Source organism: Setaria italica, chromosome I (genome assembly GCF_000263155.2).
Source record: "Setaria italica strain Yugu1 chromosome I, Setaria_italica_v2.0, whole genome shotgun sequence".
NCBI classification, from domain to species: Eukaryota; Viridiplantae; Streptophyta; class Magnoliopsida; order Poales; family Poaceae; genus Setaria; species Setaria italica.
The window spans coordinates 47,880-63,288 of record NC_028450.1 but is presented as its reverse complement, the minus strand read 5'-3'; the positions used below and the strand labels follow the sequence as shown (position 1 = coordinate 63,288).

The following is a 15,409-nucleotide window of genomic DNA, read 5'->3' as shown; positions in this document are numbered from 1 at the left end:
TAACTAGGAGAGACTAGGAATGCCGACCGTCGTGAGCTATAGGTCATGGTTGGGTCCATTTGTCCTTTGGAAATGCAAAAAAAAATATCCCGAACTACCCCACTTACCCTAGAGTGGTTCAGAAACATGACCGCCATGAGCTACAGTATATTGATGGGCCAATATATCATCTCGAGAAATCAAAAAAATTCCCAAACCACTTCGGTAACCCTAGAGTGACTAGGAAGGCCAACCGTCATGAGCTATAGGTCATGGTCGGGTCTGTATATCCTATGGAAATAGAAACAAATTCCTGAACTACTTTGGTAACCTGGTGCGAACAAGGAACACCAACAATCATGAGCTACAGGTTATGGTTGGGTCTATGTATCTTCTGGAGAAAGAAAAAAATTCTGGAACTACTCCAGCTACCACAAAGTGACGAGGATGGTCCACCACCCTAAACCTTGTTGGTCATGGTGGGGTCCGTATATCCTATGGAAATTGAAAAAAATGTGAACTACTTTGGTAACCTAGAACCAACAAGGAAGGTCAACAATCATGAGCTACAAGTAAGGGTTGGGACCATGTATCTTTTGGAGAAACAAAAAATCCCAGAACTACTCTGGTAACCACACAACAACTAGGAAGGCTGACCATCGTGAGCTATAGGTCATAGTTGGATCTATATATCCTTTGGAAGCACAAAAAAAATCTTTGAAGTACTCCACTAACTCGGAGCGACTATGAATGCCGACCGTCGTGAGCTATAGGTTATGATTGGGTCCGCTTGTCCTTTGGAAATGCAAAAAAAAAATCCCGAATTACTTCGGTAACTATGGAGCGACTAGGAAGGCCAACAATCATGAGCTACACGTCACAGTTGGGTCCAAATATCCTTTCGAGAAAAAAAAAAGTCCTCAAACCGCTACGATGACCCTGATGCGACTAGAAAAATCGACCATCATGAGTTTTCATTCATGGTTGGGTCCATATATGCTCCAGAGGAACTAAAAATTCTCGAACTACTCCGGTTAACCTAGAGTGGTTAGGAAACCTGACCACCATGAGCTACAGTTTAATAATGGGTCCATATATCATCTCGAGAAACCAAAAAAATTGCGAAACCACTTTGGTAACCTTGGAGTGACTAGGAAGGCCAACCGTCGTGAGCTATCGGTCATGGTTGGGTCCGTATATCCTATGCAAATAGAAACAAATTCCTGAACTACTTTGGTAACCCAGTGCCAACTAGGAAGGCCAACAATCATGAACTAAAAGTCATGGTTGGTTCTATGTATCTTCTGGAGAAGAAAAAAATTCGGAACTACTCCGGCTACCACGAAGTGACGAGGATGGTCGACCACCAAAAACCCTATAGGTCATGGTGGGGTTCATATATCTAGTGGAAATAAAAAAAACTTGTGAACTACTTTGGTAACCTAGAACTTACAAGGGAGGCCAACAATCATGAGCTACAGGTCAGGGTTGGGACCATGTATCTTTTGGAGAAACAAAAAATCCCAGAACTACTCTGGTAACCACACAACAACTAGGAAGGCTGACCATCGTGAGCTATAGGTCATAGTTGGATCTATATATCTTTTGGAAACACAAAAAAATCTTTGATGTACTCCACTAACTCGGAGCAACTAGGAATGCCGACCGTCGTGAGCTATAGGTTATGATTGGGTCCGCTTGTCCTTTGGAGATGCAAAAAAAAAATCCCGAACTACTTCGGTAACCATGGAGCGACTAGGAAGGCCAACAATCATGAGCTACATGTCATGGTTAGGTCCACATATCCTATGGAGAAAAAATTCCTCAAACCGCTGTGACAACCCTGAAGCGACTAGAGAAATCGACCGTCATGAGTTTTCATTCATGGTTGGGTCAATATATGCTCCAGAGAAACTAAAAATTCCTGAACTACTCCGGTTACCCTAGAGTGGTTAGGAAACCTGACTGCCATGAGCTACAGTTCATTGATGGGTCCATATATCATCTCGAAAAACCAAAAAAATTCCAAAACCACTTCGGTAACCTGGGAGTGACTAGGAAGGCCAACTGTCGTGAGCTCTAGGTCATGGTTGTGTCCGTATACACTATGGAAATAGAAAAAAAATCCTAAACTACTTCGGTAACCCAGTACTAACAAGGAAGGCCAACAATCATAAGCTTCAGGTCAAGGTTGGTTGTACGTATCATCTGGAGAAAGAAAAATTCCGAAACTACCTCGGCTACCACAAAGTGATGAGGATGGCCAACCATCGACCGCTATAGGTATATTCTATGGAAATTGAAAAAAAAATCCTGAACAACTTTGGTAACCCAGAGGTGATAAGGAAAGCCAACAATCATGAGCTACAGGTCATGGTTGGGTCCATGTTTCTTCTAGAGAAACAAAAAATCCTCGAACTACTCTTGAAACCACACAACAACTAGGAAGGCTGACCATCATGAGCTAGTGAAATCTATATATCCATTCGAAACACAAAAAATTCTTTGAGATACTCCACTAACTCATAGCGACAAGCAATGCCGACCGTCATGAGCAATAGGTCATGGTTGGGTCCATTTGTCCTTTGGAAACGAAAAAAATCACGAACTACTTCGGTAACCATGGAGCAAATTGGAAGGCCAAGAATCATGAGCTACACATCATGGTTGGGTCCACATAACATGTGGTGAAAATATTTCTCAAACCGCTGTGACAACCCTAAATCGACTAGAAAAATCGACCGTCGTGGGTTTTCTATCATGGTTGGGTCCATATATCCTCAACAGATACCAAAACTTCCCGAACTGCTATGGTTACCCTAGAGTGGTTAGGAAACCAAAAAAATTGGCAAACCACTTCGGTAAAACTGGAGTGACTAGGAAGGCAAACGGTTGTGAGCTATCGGTTATGGTTGGGTCCGTATATCCTATGCAAATAGAAACAAATTCCTGAACTACTTTGGTAATCCAGTGCCAACTAGGAAGGCCAACAATCATGAACTAAAAGTCATGGTTGGTTCTATGTATCTTCTGGAGAAGAAAAAAAATTCAGAACTACTACGGCTACCACAAAGTGACGGGGATGGTCGACCACCATAAACCCTATAGGTCATGGTGGGGTTCGTATATCTAGTGGAAATAAAAAAAACTTGTGAACTACTTTGGTAACCCTGACAAGGAAGGCCAACAATCATGAGCTACAGGTTAGGGTTGGGACCATGTATCTTTTGGAGAAACCAAAAAAACCCAGAATTACTCTGGTAACCACACAACAACTAGGAAGGCTGACCATCATGAGCTATAGGTCATAGTTGGATCTATATATTCTTTGGAAACACAAATTTTTTTTTGCAGTACTCCACTGACTCGGAGCGACTAGGAATGCCGACCGTCGTGAGCTATAGATCATGGTTGGGTCATGGAAACACAAAACAAATCCCGAACTACATCGGTAACCATGGAGGAACTAGGAAGGCCAACAATCATGAGCTACATGTCGCGGTTGGGTCCACATATCCTGTGGAGAAAATAATGCTCAAACTGCTTCGACAACCCTGAAGCGACTAGAAAAATTGACCGTCATGAGTTTTCATTCATGGTTGGCTCCACATATGCTCTAGAGAAACTAAAAATTCGCGAACTACCCTGGCTACCCTAGAGCAGTTCGGAAACCTGACCGCCATGAGCTACAGTTCATTGATTGGTCCATATATTGTCTCGAGAAACCATAAAAAATTCGCAAACCACTTCGGTAACCCTGGAATGACTAGGAAGGCCAACCCTCATGAGCTATAGGTCATGTTAGGGTTCGTATATCCTATGGAAATAGAAAAAAATATTGAACTACTTCGGTAACCCAGAACCAACAAGCAAGGCCAACAATCGTGAGCTACAGGTCATTGTTGGGTCTATGTATCTTCTGGATAAATAAAAAAATCCGAAACTACTTCGGCTACCATAAAGTGGTGAGGTTGGCCCACCATCATGAGTTGTAGGCCATGGTGGGGTCCATATATCCTATGGAAATCGAAAAAATATCCTGAACTACTTTGGTAACCTAGACAAGGAAGGCTAACAATCATGACCTACACGTCAGGGTTGGGTCCATGTATCTTGTGGAGAAACAAAAAATCCTGAACTACTTCGGTAACCATGGAGTGACAAGGAAGGCCAACAATCATGAGGTACACATCATGGTTGGGTCCATATATTCATCTGGAGAAAAAATTCATCAACCCGCCGTGACAATCCATAAGCGACTGGTTGGGTCCATATATCCTCAAGACAAACCAAAAATTCTAGAACTACTCCGGCTACCCTAGAGTAGTTCGGAAACCTGACCGCCATGAGCTACTGTTCATTGATGGGTCCATATATCGTCTCGAGAAACAAAAAAAATTCCCAAACCACTTCAGTAACTATGGAGCGACTAGGAAGGTTAACCATCTTGAGCTATAGGTCATGTTTGGGTCCGTATATCCTATGGAAATAGAAAAAAAATCCTAAACTACTTCAGTAACCCAGAGCCGACAAGGAAGGCCAAGAATCATGAGCTACAGGTCATTGTTGGGTCTATGTATCTTCTGGACAAAGAAAAAATTCCGAAACTACTCCGGCTACCAAAAAGTGATGAGGATGGCTGACCATCATAAGCTGTAGGTCATGGTGGGGTCCATATATCCTATGGAAATCAAAAAAAAATCCTGAACTACTTTGGTAACTCAGAATGGGCAAGGAAGGCCAATAATCATGAGCTACAGGTCATGGTTGGGTCCATGTATTTTCTAGAGAAACAAAAAATCCCGGAACTACTGTGGAAACCACACAACAGCTAGGAAGGCTGACCATCGTGAGCTGTAGGTCATAGTTGGATCTATATATCCCTTGGAAACATTGAAAATTCTTTGAAGTAGTCCACTAACTTGGAGCAACTAGGAATGCCGACCGTCGTGAGCTATAGGTCATGGTTCGGTCCATTTGTCCTCTTGAAATGCAAAAAAAATCCCGAACTACTTCGGTAACATTGGAGCGATAAGGAATGCCAACGATCATGAGGTACACATCATGGTTGGGTCCACATATTCATGTGGAGAAAAAATTCATCAAACCGCTGCGACAACCCATAAGCAACTGGATAAATCGACCGTTATGAGTTTTCATTCATGGTTGGGTCCATATATCCTCCAGAGAAACCAAAATTCTAGAACTACTCCAGCTACCCTAGGGCAGTTCGGAAACCCGACCGCCATGAGCTATGAGCTACAGCTCATTGATGGGTCCATATATCGTCTTGAGAAACCAAAAGAATTTCCAAACCACTTCGGTAACCATGGAGTGACTAGGAAGGCCAACCATCATGAGCTATAGGTCATGGTTGGGTCCGTATATCCTATGGAAATAGAAAAAAAATCTTGAACTACTTCGGTAATCTAGAGCCGACAAGGAAGGTCAACAATCATGAGCTACAGGTTATTGTTGGGTCAATGTATCTTCGGCAAAAAAGAAAAAATTTGGGAACTACTCTGGCTGCCACAAAGTGACGAGGTTGGCCGACCATCATGAGCTGTAGGTCATTGTGGGGTCCATATATCCTATGGAAATTGAAAAAAAAAACATCCTGAACTACTTTGGTAACCCAAAACAGGCAAGGAAGGCCAACCCAAAACAGGCAAGGTAGGCCAACAATCATGAGCTATAGGTCATGGTTAGGTCCATGTAACTTCTGGAGAAACAAAAACCATGTATCTTCTGGAGAAACAAAATAAATGCTGGAACTACTGTGGAAACTACACAACAACTAGGAAGGCTGACCATCGTGAACTACAACTAATGATGAATTAATTAGATTTAATAGATTCGTCTCACGAATTAGTCCAGGGCTTGTACAATTAGTTTTATAATTAGCTCATGTTTAGTCCTCCAAATTAACATCCGAACATTTGAGGCGACGAGTAGCCTGGATCCAAGCAAGCTTGACAGCACTAGTGGCCTAGCGGGCGTATTGTACAAATCTTTACAGAGCGATCGAGCTACGTAGCTACTGAAGCTATGCTATAGACATGTCGAAGAACGGCGTCCGTTTGACCATTTCTGCGGGGAGTGTGGACTGTGGTGTGCTCCTCATTTCTTCTTGAAGGTGACGGCGTTAGGCTCCTCCGGGTTCTGCGGCAGGCGCTGCTTCTCTTCCTCCACTTGCTCCAGCAGAGCTTGCAGCTCAGCCTCCGACAAGCTCTCCAGCCGTTTCTGCAACAGCAAAAGCAACACACCCACGATGATCAGTTCCTATTCTGCAGTGATAGCAGATGTGAGAATTCAGAAGCCGCAAAGCGAGCAACTATTGTGCAGAGATGGTGCCAAAGCTACAAGCTCCCAACCTCCATGACTTGCTTCTCGTAGTCCCTGAGCTGCTGCGCGTAGGTCATGTCCTTGTTGGCCACCCGGAACATGTAGGTGGAGATCCACCCCACCGTCATCCCGAGCACCACCAGCAGCTGCACCACGTTGCCGGCCTGCAGGGGGTCCACCCCAACGAGCTGCGTGCACGTAGCGTTTTGTCTCGGCGGCGTCAGTGACTGAACGAACTGAAATATCAAACGCGGAAAGCTTCCAACCATGGTTGGGCATGGCGCCTCACCTCCAGCCCGTACTTGAGCCCGACGCCAAAGGCGGTGACGCCGACGCCGATCAGCAGCACGTCTTTCCTCGTGTACCCAAATGGTGCCTGCAACCAAACGCGTGCCCCCGGCGAGGTTAATTTTGGGTGTTCCCGGCGAGGTGCATCAGTTGAAGTTTATTCAGTACGTGGATTACCTTCTCTTGTTTCGGGGACTGGGAATCGTCCGTGCTCGTCTCCGAGGGCGATGAGCTGCTGCTTCGTGTCGCCAAGTGCCTCCTCTGCCTCGCCGTCGCTGATCTGAGCAGGTCGTTCGGTGGCAACGCGGTTTTGGCTGGGGAACAGCAGCATAAAAGAGCAGGATTGGATTCCATTCCGATCAAAAGAAAATGTCAATCCAATGGTCTGTAACATGTAGCAACATCTAGATGGTTCAGGGCAGAAAACAAAGAGGCGAATTCTATGTAGCTGTTTTGTAACATTTTACGACATCTAGATGATTCAGGACAGAAAAAAGGGCAACTCTATGTAGCTAGTTTGTAAGAGTTTGCGATGTCCACATGATTCAGGAAAAAATTCAGATGCATACGGTCTAGAATCCATCAGATGGTACATGGGGATGACAACAAATATAGAGTTTTATATTTGCTCCTTCTCATAACTCAAAAAAAAAAAGATCACTGAAACGATCAAATATGAGCACGGTCAGTTTCATGTTTGGAGTCTGGACACTAACACACAACTGGCTCTACAAGTACTCTACAAATTAACTTTGTCTCTTATTCAGATTATTAAATAAAAATTTGTTGATCCATGATCAATTACAGCCTACAGGAATGCTCAGACTCCATGATACAAAATTTCAGATTTCACAGAACCATCCGTATCAACCAACAGGTTCAACAATAACTGAATTTCAGATTTTCATAATACCAGCCAGACAAATTTCAATATTTTCAGACAACTAACCAGGGCACCTTACAATTCTGTTTCCACAGGTTAAACCAACATAAGTCCCCAATTTTTCTTCTGTTCCCTACATTGGACTAGAGCGATAAACTATACAAGCTCCACCTCATGCATATGATACATTTCTGCCTTTCTGGTACCATTTACTGAAGTCTGTATTAAAACTCGTACGAAGCATCCTATTATGCAAAACTAGTGCCAACGCACAGTGCACGAAGTCATAATTTCAATGACATTTCCCCGTGTGAGCGTGTAAGCAGAACCCACTAATTCCCCAAAGGCCAAAAACAAATGGCCCGCGCGAACGCTAGCATACGAACACAGAGAAGAAAAGAAAGACGGAATCCTATCTCACCGGCGAACGAGGAAGAGGACGTGAAGGCCAGCGACGCTGAGACCGCCGCCGAGAGCGAGGCGGGGGAGGCGGAGGCGGACGACGTGGAGGAGGACGAGACGAATGAGCTCCGGAGGAACGGGAAGGCGGAGGACCCCACCGGGGCTGCCCTGCCAGTGCGGGCGACGCTGCCGATAGCCGCCGCGGATATCCTCCCGGAGCGGAAGGAGAGGGACGCCATAGGAGAGGCCAGCGCGAGCGCCATGGTTGGAGGACTCGCAGCTGCTGAGCCACTCGATCCTCCCCTTCTGCTTGTGTTTTATCTTATCCACGGCTGGATGAGACAGGCCTTGTGGGCCTCCATTTTGGGCCCGTGCTTATTGGGCCTAATTTACCAATTCTTCCTTTTTTTTCCCTTGCTAGTTGCTCTACTCGTCTCTTGTATTTCCTTTTGAATTTAAGATAATTTCTTATTTGACATCAGAAAAATTACAAGTTGCTTTCTTGATTAAAAAATTTTAATTCCTTATTTGACACTGAGTTCAACTTTTATTCTTTCTACAACACTCTTTTAGATTTTCCATCCAAAAAACCGTTAAATAACTTACAAAAAGACAATTTTGCTCCTACGAGCCCCACCACCCTTCCCCTCCTCTCCTCCTCTCTCCCAACAGGCGCTTGTCTTCGCCGGCCATCTCCTTGGCCACCAGATCCGGTGCACGGCCGCGAGAAGGTCGCCCACGTCGCTCCACGGCGCGCGGCCCGTGGCCATCTCGATGACCGTCCAGCCGAGCGCCCAGACGACAGCGGCTGGGCCCTGCTCCTCCCCTCGCGCCACCTCGGGCGCCATGACGCTCGGACGACGCGCTCGCCCAGGCGCCCGCTGCCCCCTCACCAAGCCGCTCGGCGCGAACTCGAGGAAGAGCTGGCACTCCCCAGCGGCGGCTCGAGGGGACCATCGGCGGGCGTGGGGAGGCGCGAGGAGACGCTCGGCAGGTGTGTGGAGCACCTCAACAGAATCGCAAGCACAGCTCACAAGACAGACGACCTCGCTTCTTCCATCTTCTCCCTACCAACAGCCTCTCCTATTCAGCTTCTTGCTTCGATTGTTCCTGCAACACAAACTGTGGCGGCCATGGGGAACCACAAGAAGCTTATCCAGTTCCTGCGCCCGAACCTGGCGGTTGCGGAGGCGCCCAAGCCGCCACCGCCGTCGTCGGACAATGAGGACGACGACTACGCCTGCTCCACGCCGACCACGCCCACGACCGCGACGACCAACTCCGCACCCCGCGTCGCCGTTCGCCCTGTCCCCCTGGACGCAGCTCCCGAGGCTCGCTTGTCAAGGCGGACGGCCATGTCTACTCTGCGGCCGCGGCGCGGGACTTCCTCTACACGGGCACGGACTCCCGCAATGTCCGCGTGTGGCGCGACCACCGCGAGCTCGGCGGGTTCCGCTCCTCCAGCGGCCTTGGCAAGGCCATCGTCGTCGCCGCCGAAGGCCGGATCTACACGGGCAACAAGGACACCAAGGTCTACGCGTGGCGGCGAGCAACTGACACATTTTACAAAAGAGGTCATTCTAGTTTCCGTTCGCGCAGATTTAAGGCGTGACGTTTTTTGAGTTCACTTATTGCGAAGCTAGCGAGAAGAAATTTTTGAAATCCATAAGCATGGTTATGATGGGCATCATGAGGGACGGACACTTTTTACAAAAGAGGCCATTCTAACTTACGTTCGGGCAGATTTGCATCACGATTTCAATGCATGACGCTTTTTAAGTTTCGTAGCTCCGATCGGAGCGCTTCTGGACTTATTGCGAAGATAGCAGAGGAAATGTTTGGAATCCATAAGCATGGCCATGATGGGCATCGTGAGGGTCTGACACGTTTTACAAAAGTGGCCATTCTGGCTTCCATGCGAGCAGATTTGCATCACAATTTCAAGGGGTGAAGCTTTTTGAGTTCCGTAGCTTCGATTGGAGCGCTTCTGGATATTGCAAAGCTAGTAGGAAGAAATTTTTGGAATCCACAAGCATGGTCATGATGGGCATCGCGAGGGACTGACACGTTTTACAAAAGAGGCCATCTTGGCTTCCGTTCGGACAGACTTGCATCATGATTTCAATGTGTCATGCTTTTTGAGTTTCGTAGCTCGGATTAGAGCGCTTCTGGACTTCTTGCGAAGCCAGCAGGAAGAAATTTTTGAAATCCATAAGCACAGCCATGACCGGCACAATGAGGGACTGGCACATTTTACAGAAGAGGCCATTCTGGCTTCCGTTCGGGCAGATTCGCATCACGATTTCAAGGGGTGATACTTTTTGAGTTCCGTAGCTTCGATAGGAGTGCTTCTAGACTTCTTGCGAAGCCAGCAGGAAGAAATTTTTGGAATCCATAAGAATGGCCATGATGGGCATTGCGAGGGACTCACATGTATTACAAAAGAGGCCATTATAGCTTCCGTTTGGGCAGATTTGCATACCGATTTCAAGGGGTGACGCTTTTTGAGTTCCGTAGTTTCGATCGGAGCGCTTCTGGACTTATTGCGAAGCCAGCAGGAAGAAGTTTTTGGAATCCATAAGCATGGCCATGATGGGCATCGCGAGAGATTGACACGTTTTACAAAAGAGGCCATTCTGGCTTCTGTTCGGGCAGGTTTGCATCATGATTCCAAAGCGTGATGCTTTTTGAGTTTCGTAGCTCCGATTAGAGCACTTTTGGACTTCTTGCGAAGCCATCAGGAGGAGATATTTGGAATCCATAAGCATGGCCATGATGGGCATCGTGAGGGACTGGCACGTTTTACAAAAGAGGCCAATCTGGCTTCCGTTCGAGCAGATTTGCATCACGATTTCAAGGGGTCACGCTTTTTGAGTTCCATGGCTCAGTTCGGAGTGCTTCTGGACTTCTTGTGAAACAAGCTGGAACAAATTTTTGGAATCCATAAGCACAACCATGGTGGACACAATGAGGAACTGACACATTTCACAAAAGAGACCATTCTGGCTTCCGTTTGGGCAGATTTGCATCAAGATTTCAAGGGGTGGCGCTTTTTGAGTTCCGTAGCTCCGATCGGAGTGCACCTAGACTTATTACAAAGATAGCAGGAAGAAATTTTCGGAATCCATAAGCACAGCCATGATGGGCATCACGACGGACTGATACGTTTTACAAAAGAGGTCATTCTGCCTTCCGTTTAGGATGATTTGCATCACAATTTCAAGGATTGATGCTTCTTGAGTTCCGTAGCTCCAATCGAAGCACTTCTGGATTTCTTACAAAGCTAGCAGGAAGAAATTTTTGGAATCCAAAAGCACAGCCATGATGGGCTTAATGAAGGACTGACACATTTTTACAAAAGTGGCCATTCTGGCTTCCGTTCGGGCAGATTCGCATCACGATTTCAAGGGGTGATGCTTTTTGAGTTTTGTAGCTCCGATTGGAGCGCTTCTGGACTTCTTGCGAAGCTAGCAGGAAGAAATTTTTGGAATCCATAAGCACGGCCATGATGGGCATCACGACGGACTGACACGTTTTACAAAAGAGGTCATTCTGTCTTCCGTTCGGGCAGATTTGCATCACGATTTCAAGGATTGATGCTTTTTGAGTTCTGTAGCTCCGATCGAAGCACTTCTGGACTTCTTGCAAAGCCAGCAGGAAGAAATTTTTGGAATCCATAAGTATAGCAATGATGGGAATAATGAGGGACTGACACGTTTTACAAAAGTGGCCATTCTGGCTTCCGTTCGGGCAAATTCACATCACGATTTCAAGGGGTGATGCCTTTTGAGTTCCATAGCTCCGATCAGAGTGCTTCTGGACTTCTTGCGAAGCTAGCAGGAAGAAACTTTTGGAATCCATAAGAACGGCCATGATGGCCATCGCGAGGGACTGACACATATTACAAAAGAAGCCATGATGGCTTCTGTTCGGGCAAATTTGCATACCGATTTCAAGGGGTGATGCTTTTTGAATTCCATAGCTTCGATCGGAGCACTTCTGGACTTATTGTGGAGCCTGCAGGAAGAAATTTTTGAAATTCATAAGTGTGGCCATGATGGCCATCGTGAGGGACTGACACGTTTTACAAAAGAGGCCATTCTGGCTTCCGTTCAGGCAGATTTGCATCGCGATTTCAAGGCGTGATGCTTTTTGAGTTTCGTAGCTCCGATTAGAGCGCTTCTAGACTTCTTGCAAAGCTAATAGGAGGAAATATTTGGAATCCATAAGCATGACCATGATGGGCATCCTTTGGGATTGACACATTTTACAAAAGAGGCCATTCTAGCTTCAGTTTGGGCAGATTTGCATCATGATTTCAAGGGGTGACGTTTTTTGAGTTCCGTGGCTCTGTTCAGAGTGCTTTTGGACTTCTTGTGAAACAAGCTGGAAGAAATTTTTTGAGTCCATAAGCACAACCATGATGGGCACAATGAGAGACTCACAAAAATTTCACAAAAGAGACCATTCTGGCTTCCGTTTGGGGTGATTTGCATCACGATTTCAAGGGGTAACGCTTTTTGAGTTTCGTAGCTCTGATCGGAGCGCATCTAGACTTCTTGCAAAGATAGCAGGAAGAAATTTTTGGAATCCATAAGCACGGCTATGATGGGCATCACAACAGACTGACACATGTTACAAAAGAGGCCATTCTGGGTTCTGTTCAGACAGGTTCGCATCACAATTTCAAGGGGTGATGCCTTTTGAGTTCCATAGCTCCGATCGGAGCACTACTGGACTTCTTGCGCAGCTAGCAGGAAGAAATTTTTGGAATCCATAAGCACGGCCATGATGGGCATTGCAAGAGACTGACACATTTTACAAAAGGGGCCATTCTACTTCCGTTCGGGCAGATTTGCATCACGATTTCAAGGGTTGATGCTTTTTGAGTTCCGTCGCTCTGATCGGAGCGCTTCTGGAGTTTTTGCTAATCCAGCAGGAAGAAATTTTTGGAATCCATAAGCATGGCCATGGTGCGCATAATGAGGGACTAACACGTTTTACAAATGTGGCCATTCTGGCTTCCGTTCGGGCAGATTTGCATCACGATTTCAAGGGGTGACACCTTTTGAGTTCCGTAGCTTCGATCAGAGCACTTCTGGACTTATTGCGAAGCCAGCGGGAAGAAATTTTTGGAATCCATAAGCATGGCCATGATGAGAGGCCATTCTGGCTTCCGATCTGGGTGATTTGTATCACAATTTGAAGGGATGATGCTTTTTGAGTTCCGTGGCTCCGTTTGGAGCGCTTTTGGAAAGCTTGTGAAGCTAGCAGGAAGAAATTTTTGGAATCCATAAGCACAACCATGATGGGCACAATGAGGGATGGACACATTTTACAAAAGAGGCCATTCTGGCTTCCGTTCGGGCATATTTGCATCACGATGTCAAGGGGTGACGCTTTTTGAGTTCCATAGCTCTGGTAAGAGTGCTTCTGGACTTCTTGCGAAGCCAACAGGAAGAAATTTTTGGAATCCATAAGCAGGACCATGGTGGGCATAACGAGGGACAAACACGTTTTACACCGGCCAACGGGGTTGAATACGTGGGGGATGGACTGAAGACATGAAAATAGCCTCCGAACGCGTTTTCGGCCATGAAAACGTGTGCTATTGGTCACGGGAGCACAAAAAAAGCGATACCGGCCACTGGGGTCGAAAACGTCGGGGATGGACCGAAGACGTGAAAATAGCCTCTGTACGTGTTTTCGGCCATGAAAACCTGCGATATAGGTCACGGGAGCATGAAAACAGCGACACAGGCCACCAGGGTCAAAAACGTGGGGGTGGACCGAACAAGTGAAAATTTCCTCTGGATGCGTATTCTGCCATGAAAACGTGTGCTATAGGTCACGGGAGCCCGAAAACAGCGAAACCAGCCACCGGGGTCGAAAACATGGGGGATGCACCGAAGACGTGAAAATTGCCTCCAGACCTGTTTTTGGCCATGAAAACGTGTAATATAGGTCACAGGAGCCTGAAAACAGTGATACCGGCCACCTGGGTCTAAAACATGGATGATGGACCGAAGACGTGAAAATAGCCTCCGAACGCGTTTTCGACCATGAAAACGTGTGTGGTCACGGGAGCCTGAAAACAGCGATACCGGCCACGTGGGTCAAAAACGTGGGAGATGGACCAAAGACATGAAAATGCCCTCCGAACGTGTTTTCGGCCATGGAAACGTGTGCTACAGCACACGGGAGCTCGAAAACGGCCACACCAGCCACCGGGGTCAAAAACGTGGGGGATGAACCAAAGACGTGAAAATAACCTCCGGACCCGTTTTTGGCAATGAAAACAAATGCTATAGGTCACGGGAGCCCAAAAATAGCGACACCGGCCACCGGGGTAAAAAACGTGGGGGATGGACCGAAGACGTAAATATGACCTCCGGACGTGTTTTGGGCTATGAAAACATGTGCTATAGGTCACGGGAGCTCGAAAACGGCGACACTGGCCACCGGGGTCACAAACGTCGAGGATGCACCGAAAATGTGAAAGTTGCCTCTGAACACGTTTTTGGCCAAGAAAACGTGTGTTGTAGTTCACGGGAGCCCGAAAATGGCCACACCATCCACCGGGGTCGAAAACGTGGGGGATGGACCGAAGACGTGAAAATAGACTCCGGACGCATTTCGGCCATGAAAACGTGTGCTATAGGTCATGGGAGCCTGAAAACAGCGACACCAGCCACCGGGGTCGAAAACGTCAGGGATGGACCGAAGATGTGAAAATGGCCTTCGGATGCGTTTTCGGCCATAAAAACGTGTGCTATAGGTAATGGGACCCCAGAAATAGCAACACCGGCCACCGGGGTCAAAAACGTCGGGGATGGACCGGAGTCGTGAAAATTTCCTCCGGACACGCTTTTGCCCATGAAAACGTGTGCTATAGGTCACGGGAGCCCAAAAACGGCCACACCAGCCACCGGGGTCGAAAACGTGGGGGATGGACCGAAGATGTGAAAATAACCTCCGGACGTAATTTCAGCCATTAAAACGTGTGCTACAGCTCATGGGAGCTTGAAAACGACCACACCAGCCACCAAGGTCAAAAATGTGGGGGATGAACCGAAGACGTGAAAATGCCCTCCAGACGCGTTTTCGGCCATGGAAACGTGTGCTACAGCACACCGGAGCTCGAAAAAGGCCACACCGGCCACTGGGGTCGAAAACGTGGGGGATAGACCAAAGACGTGAAAATAACCTCCGGACCCGTTTTCGGCAATGAAGACGAGTGCTATAGGTCACGGGAGCCCAAAAATAGCGACACTGGCCACCGGGGTAAAAAGCCTGGGGGATGGAACGAAGATGTAAAAATGAACTCCGGACGTGTTTTGGGCCTTGAAAACGTGTGCTATAGGTCACGGGAGCCTGAAAATGGCTACACCGGCCATCGGGGTCAAAATCGTCAAGGATGGACCGAAGACGTGAAAGTTGCCTCCGAACGCGTTTTCGGCCATGAAAACGTGTGCTGTAGGTCACGGCAGCCCGAAAACGGCCACACCGGCC

General features: G+C 47.1%; 1 protein-coding gene across 1 annotated transcript; it reads right to left on the bottom strand.

The window, feature by feature from the left end:
* Positions 1-5,847: 5,847 nt before the first annotated feature.
* LOC101753015 lies at positions 5,848-8,201 on the bottom strand. Its single transcript, XM_004951109.3, has 5 exons — positions 7,917-8,201; positions 6,790-6,926; positions 6,614-6,700; positions 6,354-6,512; positions 5,848-6,222 (listed from the first exon to the last, which is right to left on the bottom strand). The coding sequence occupies exons 1-5, from the start codon at positions 8,158-8,160 to the stop codon at positions 6,100-6,102; spliced, it is 750 nt and encodes a 249-aa protein (XP_004951166.1). The 5' UTR covers positions 8,161-8,201; the 3' UTR covers positions 5,848-6,099.
* Between the last annotated feature and the right edge of the window lie 7,208 nt (positions 8,202-15,409).

Coding starts and splice junctions, on each gene's coding strand:
- LOC101753015 (XM_004951109.3), bottom strand. CDS start 8,160: ATGGCGCTCGCGCTGGCCTCTCCTATGGCGTCCCTCTCCTTCCGCTCC. Junction 6,927..7,916: donor GTCCTCTTCCTCGTTCGCCG/GTGAGATAGGAT, acceptor GCTGTTCCCCAG/CCAAAACCGCGTTGCCACCG. Junction 6,701..6,789: donor AGTCCCCGAAACAAGAGAAG/GTAATCCACGTA, acceptor GTTTGGTTGCAG/GCACCATTTGGGTACACGAG.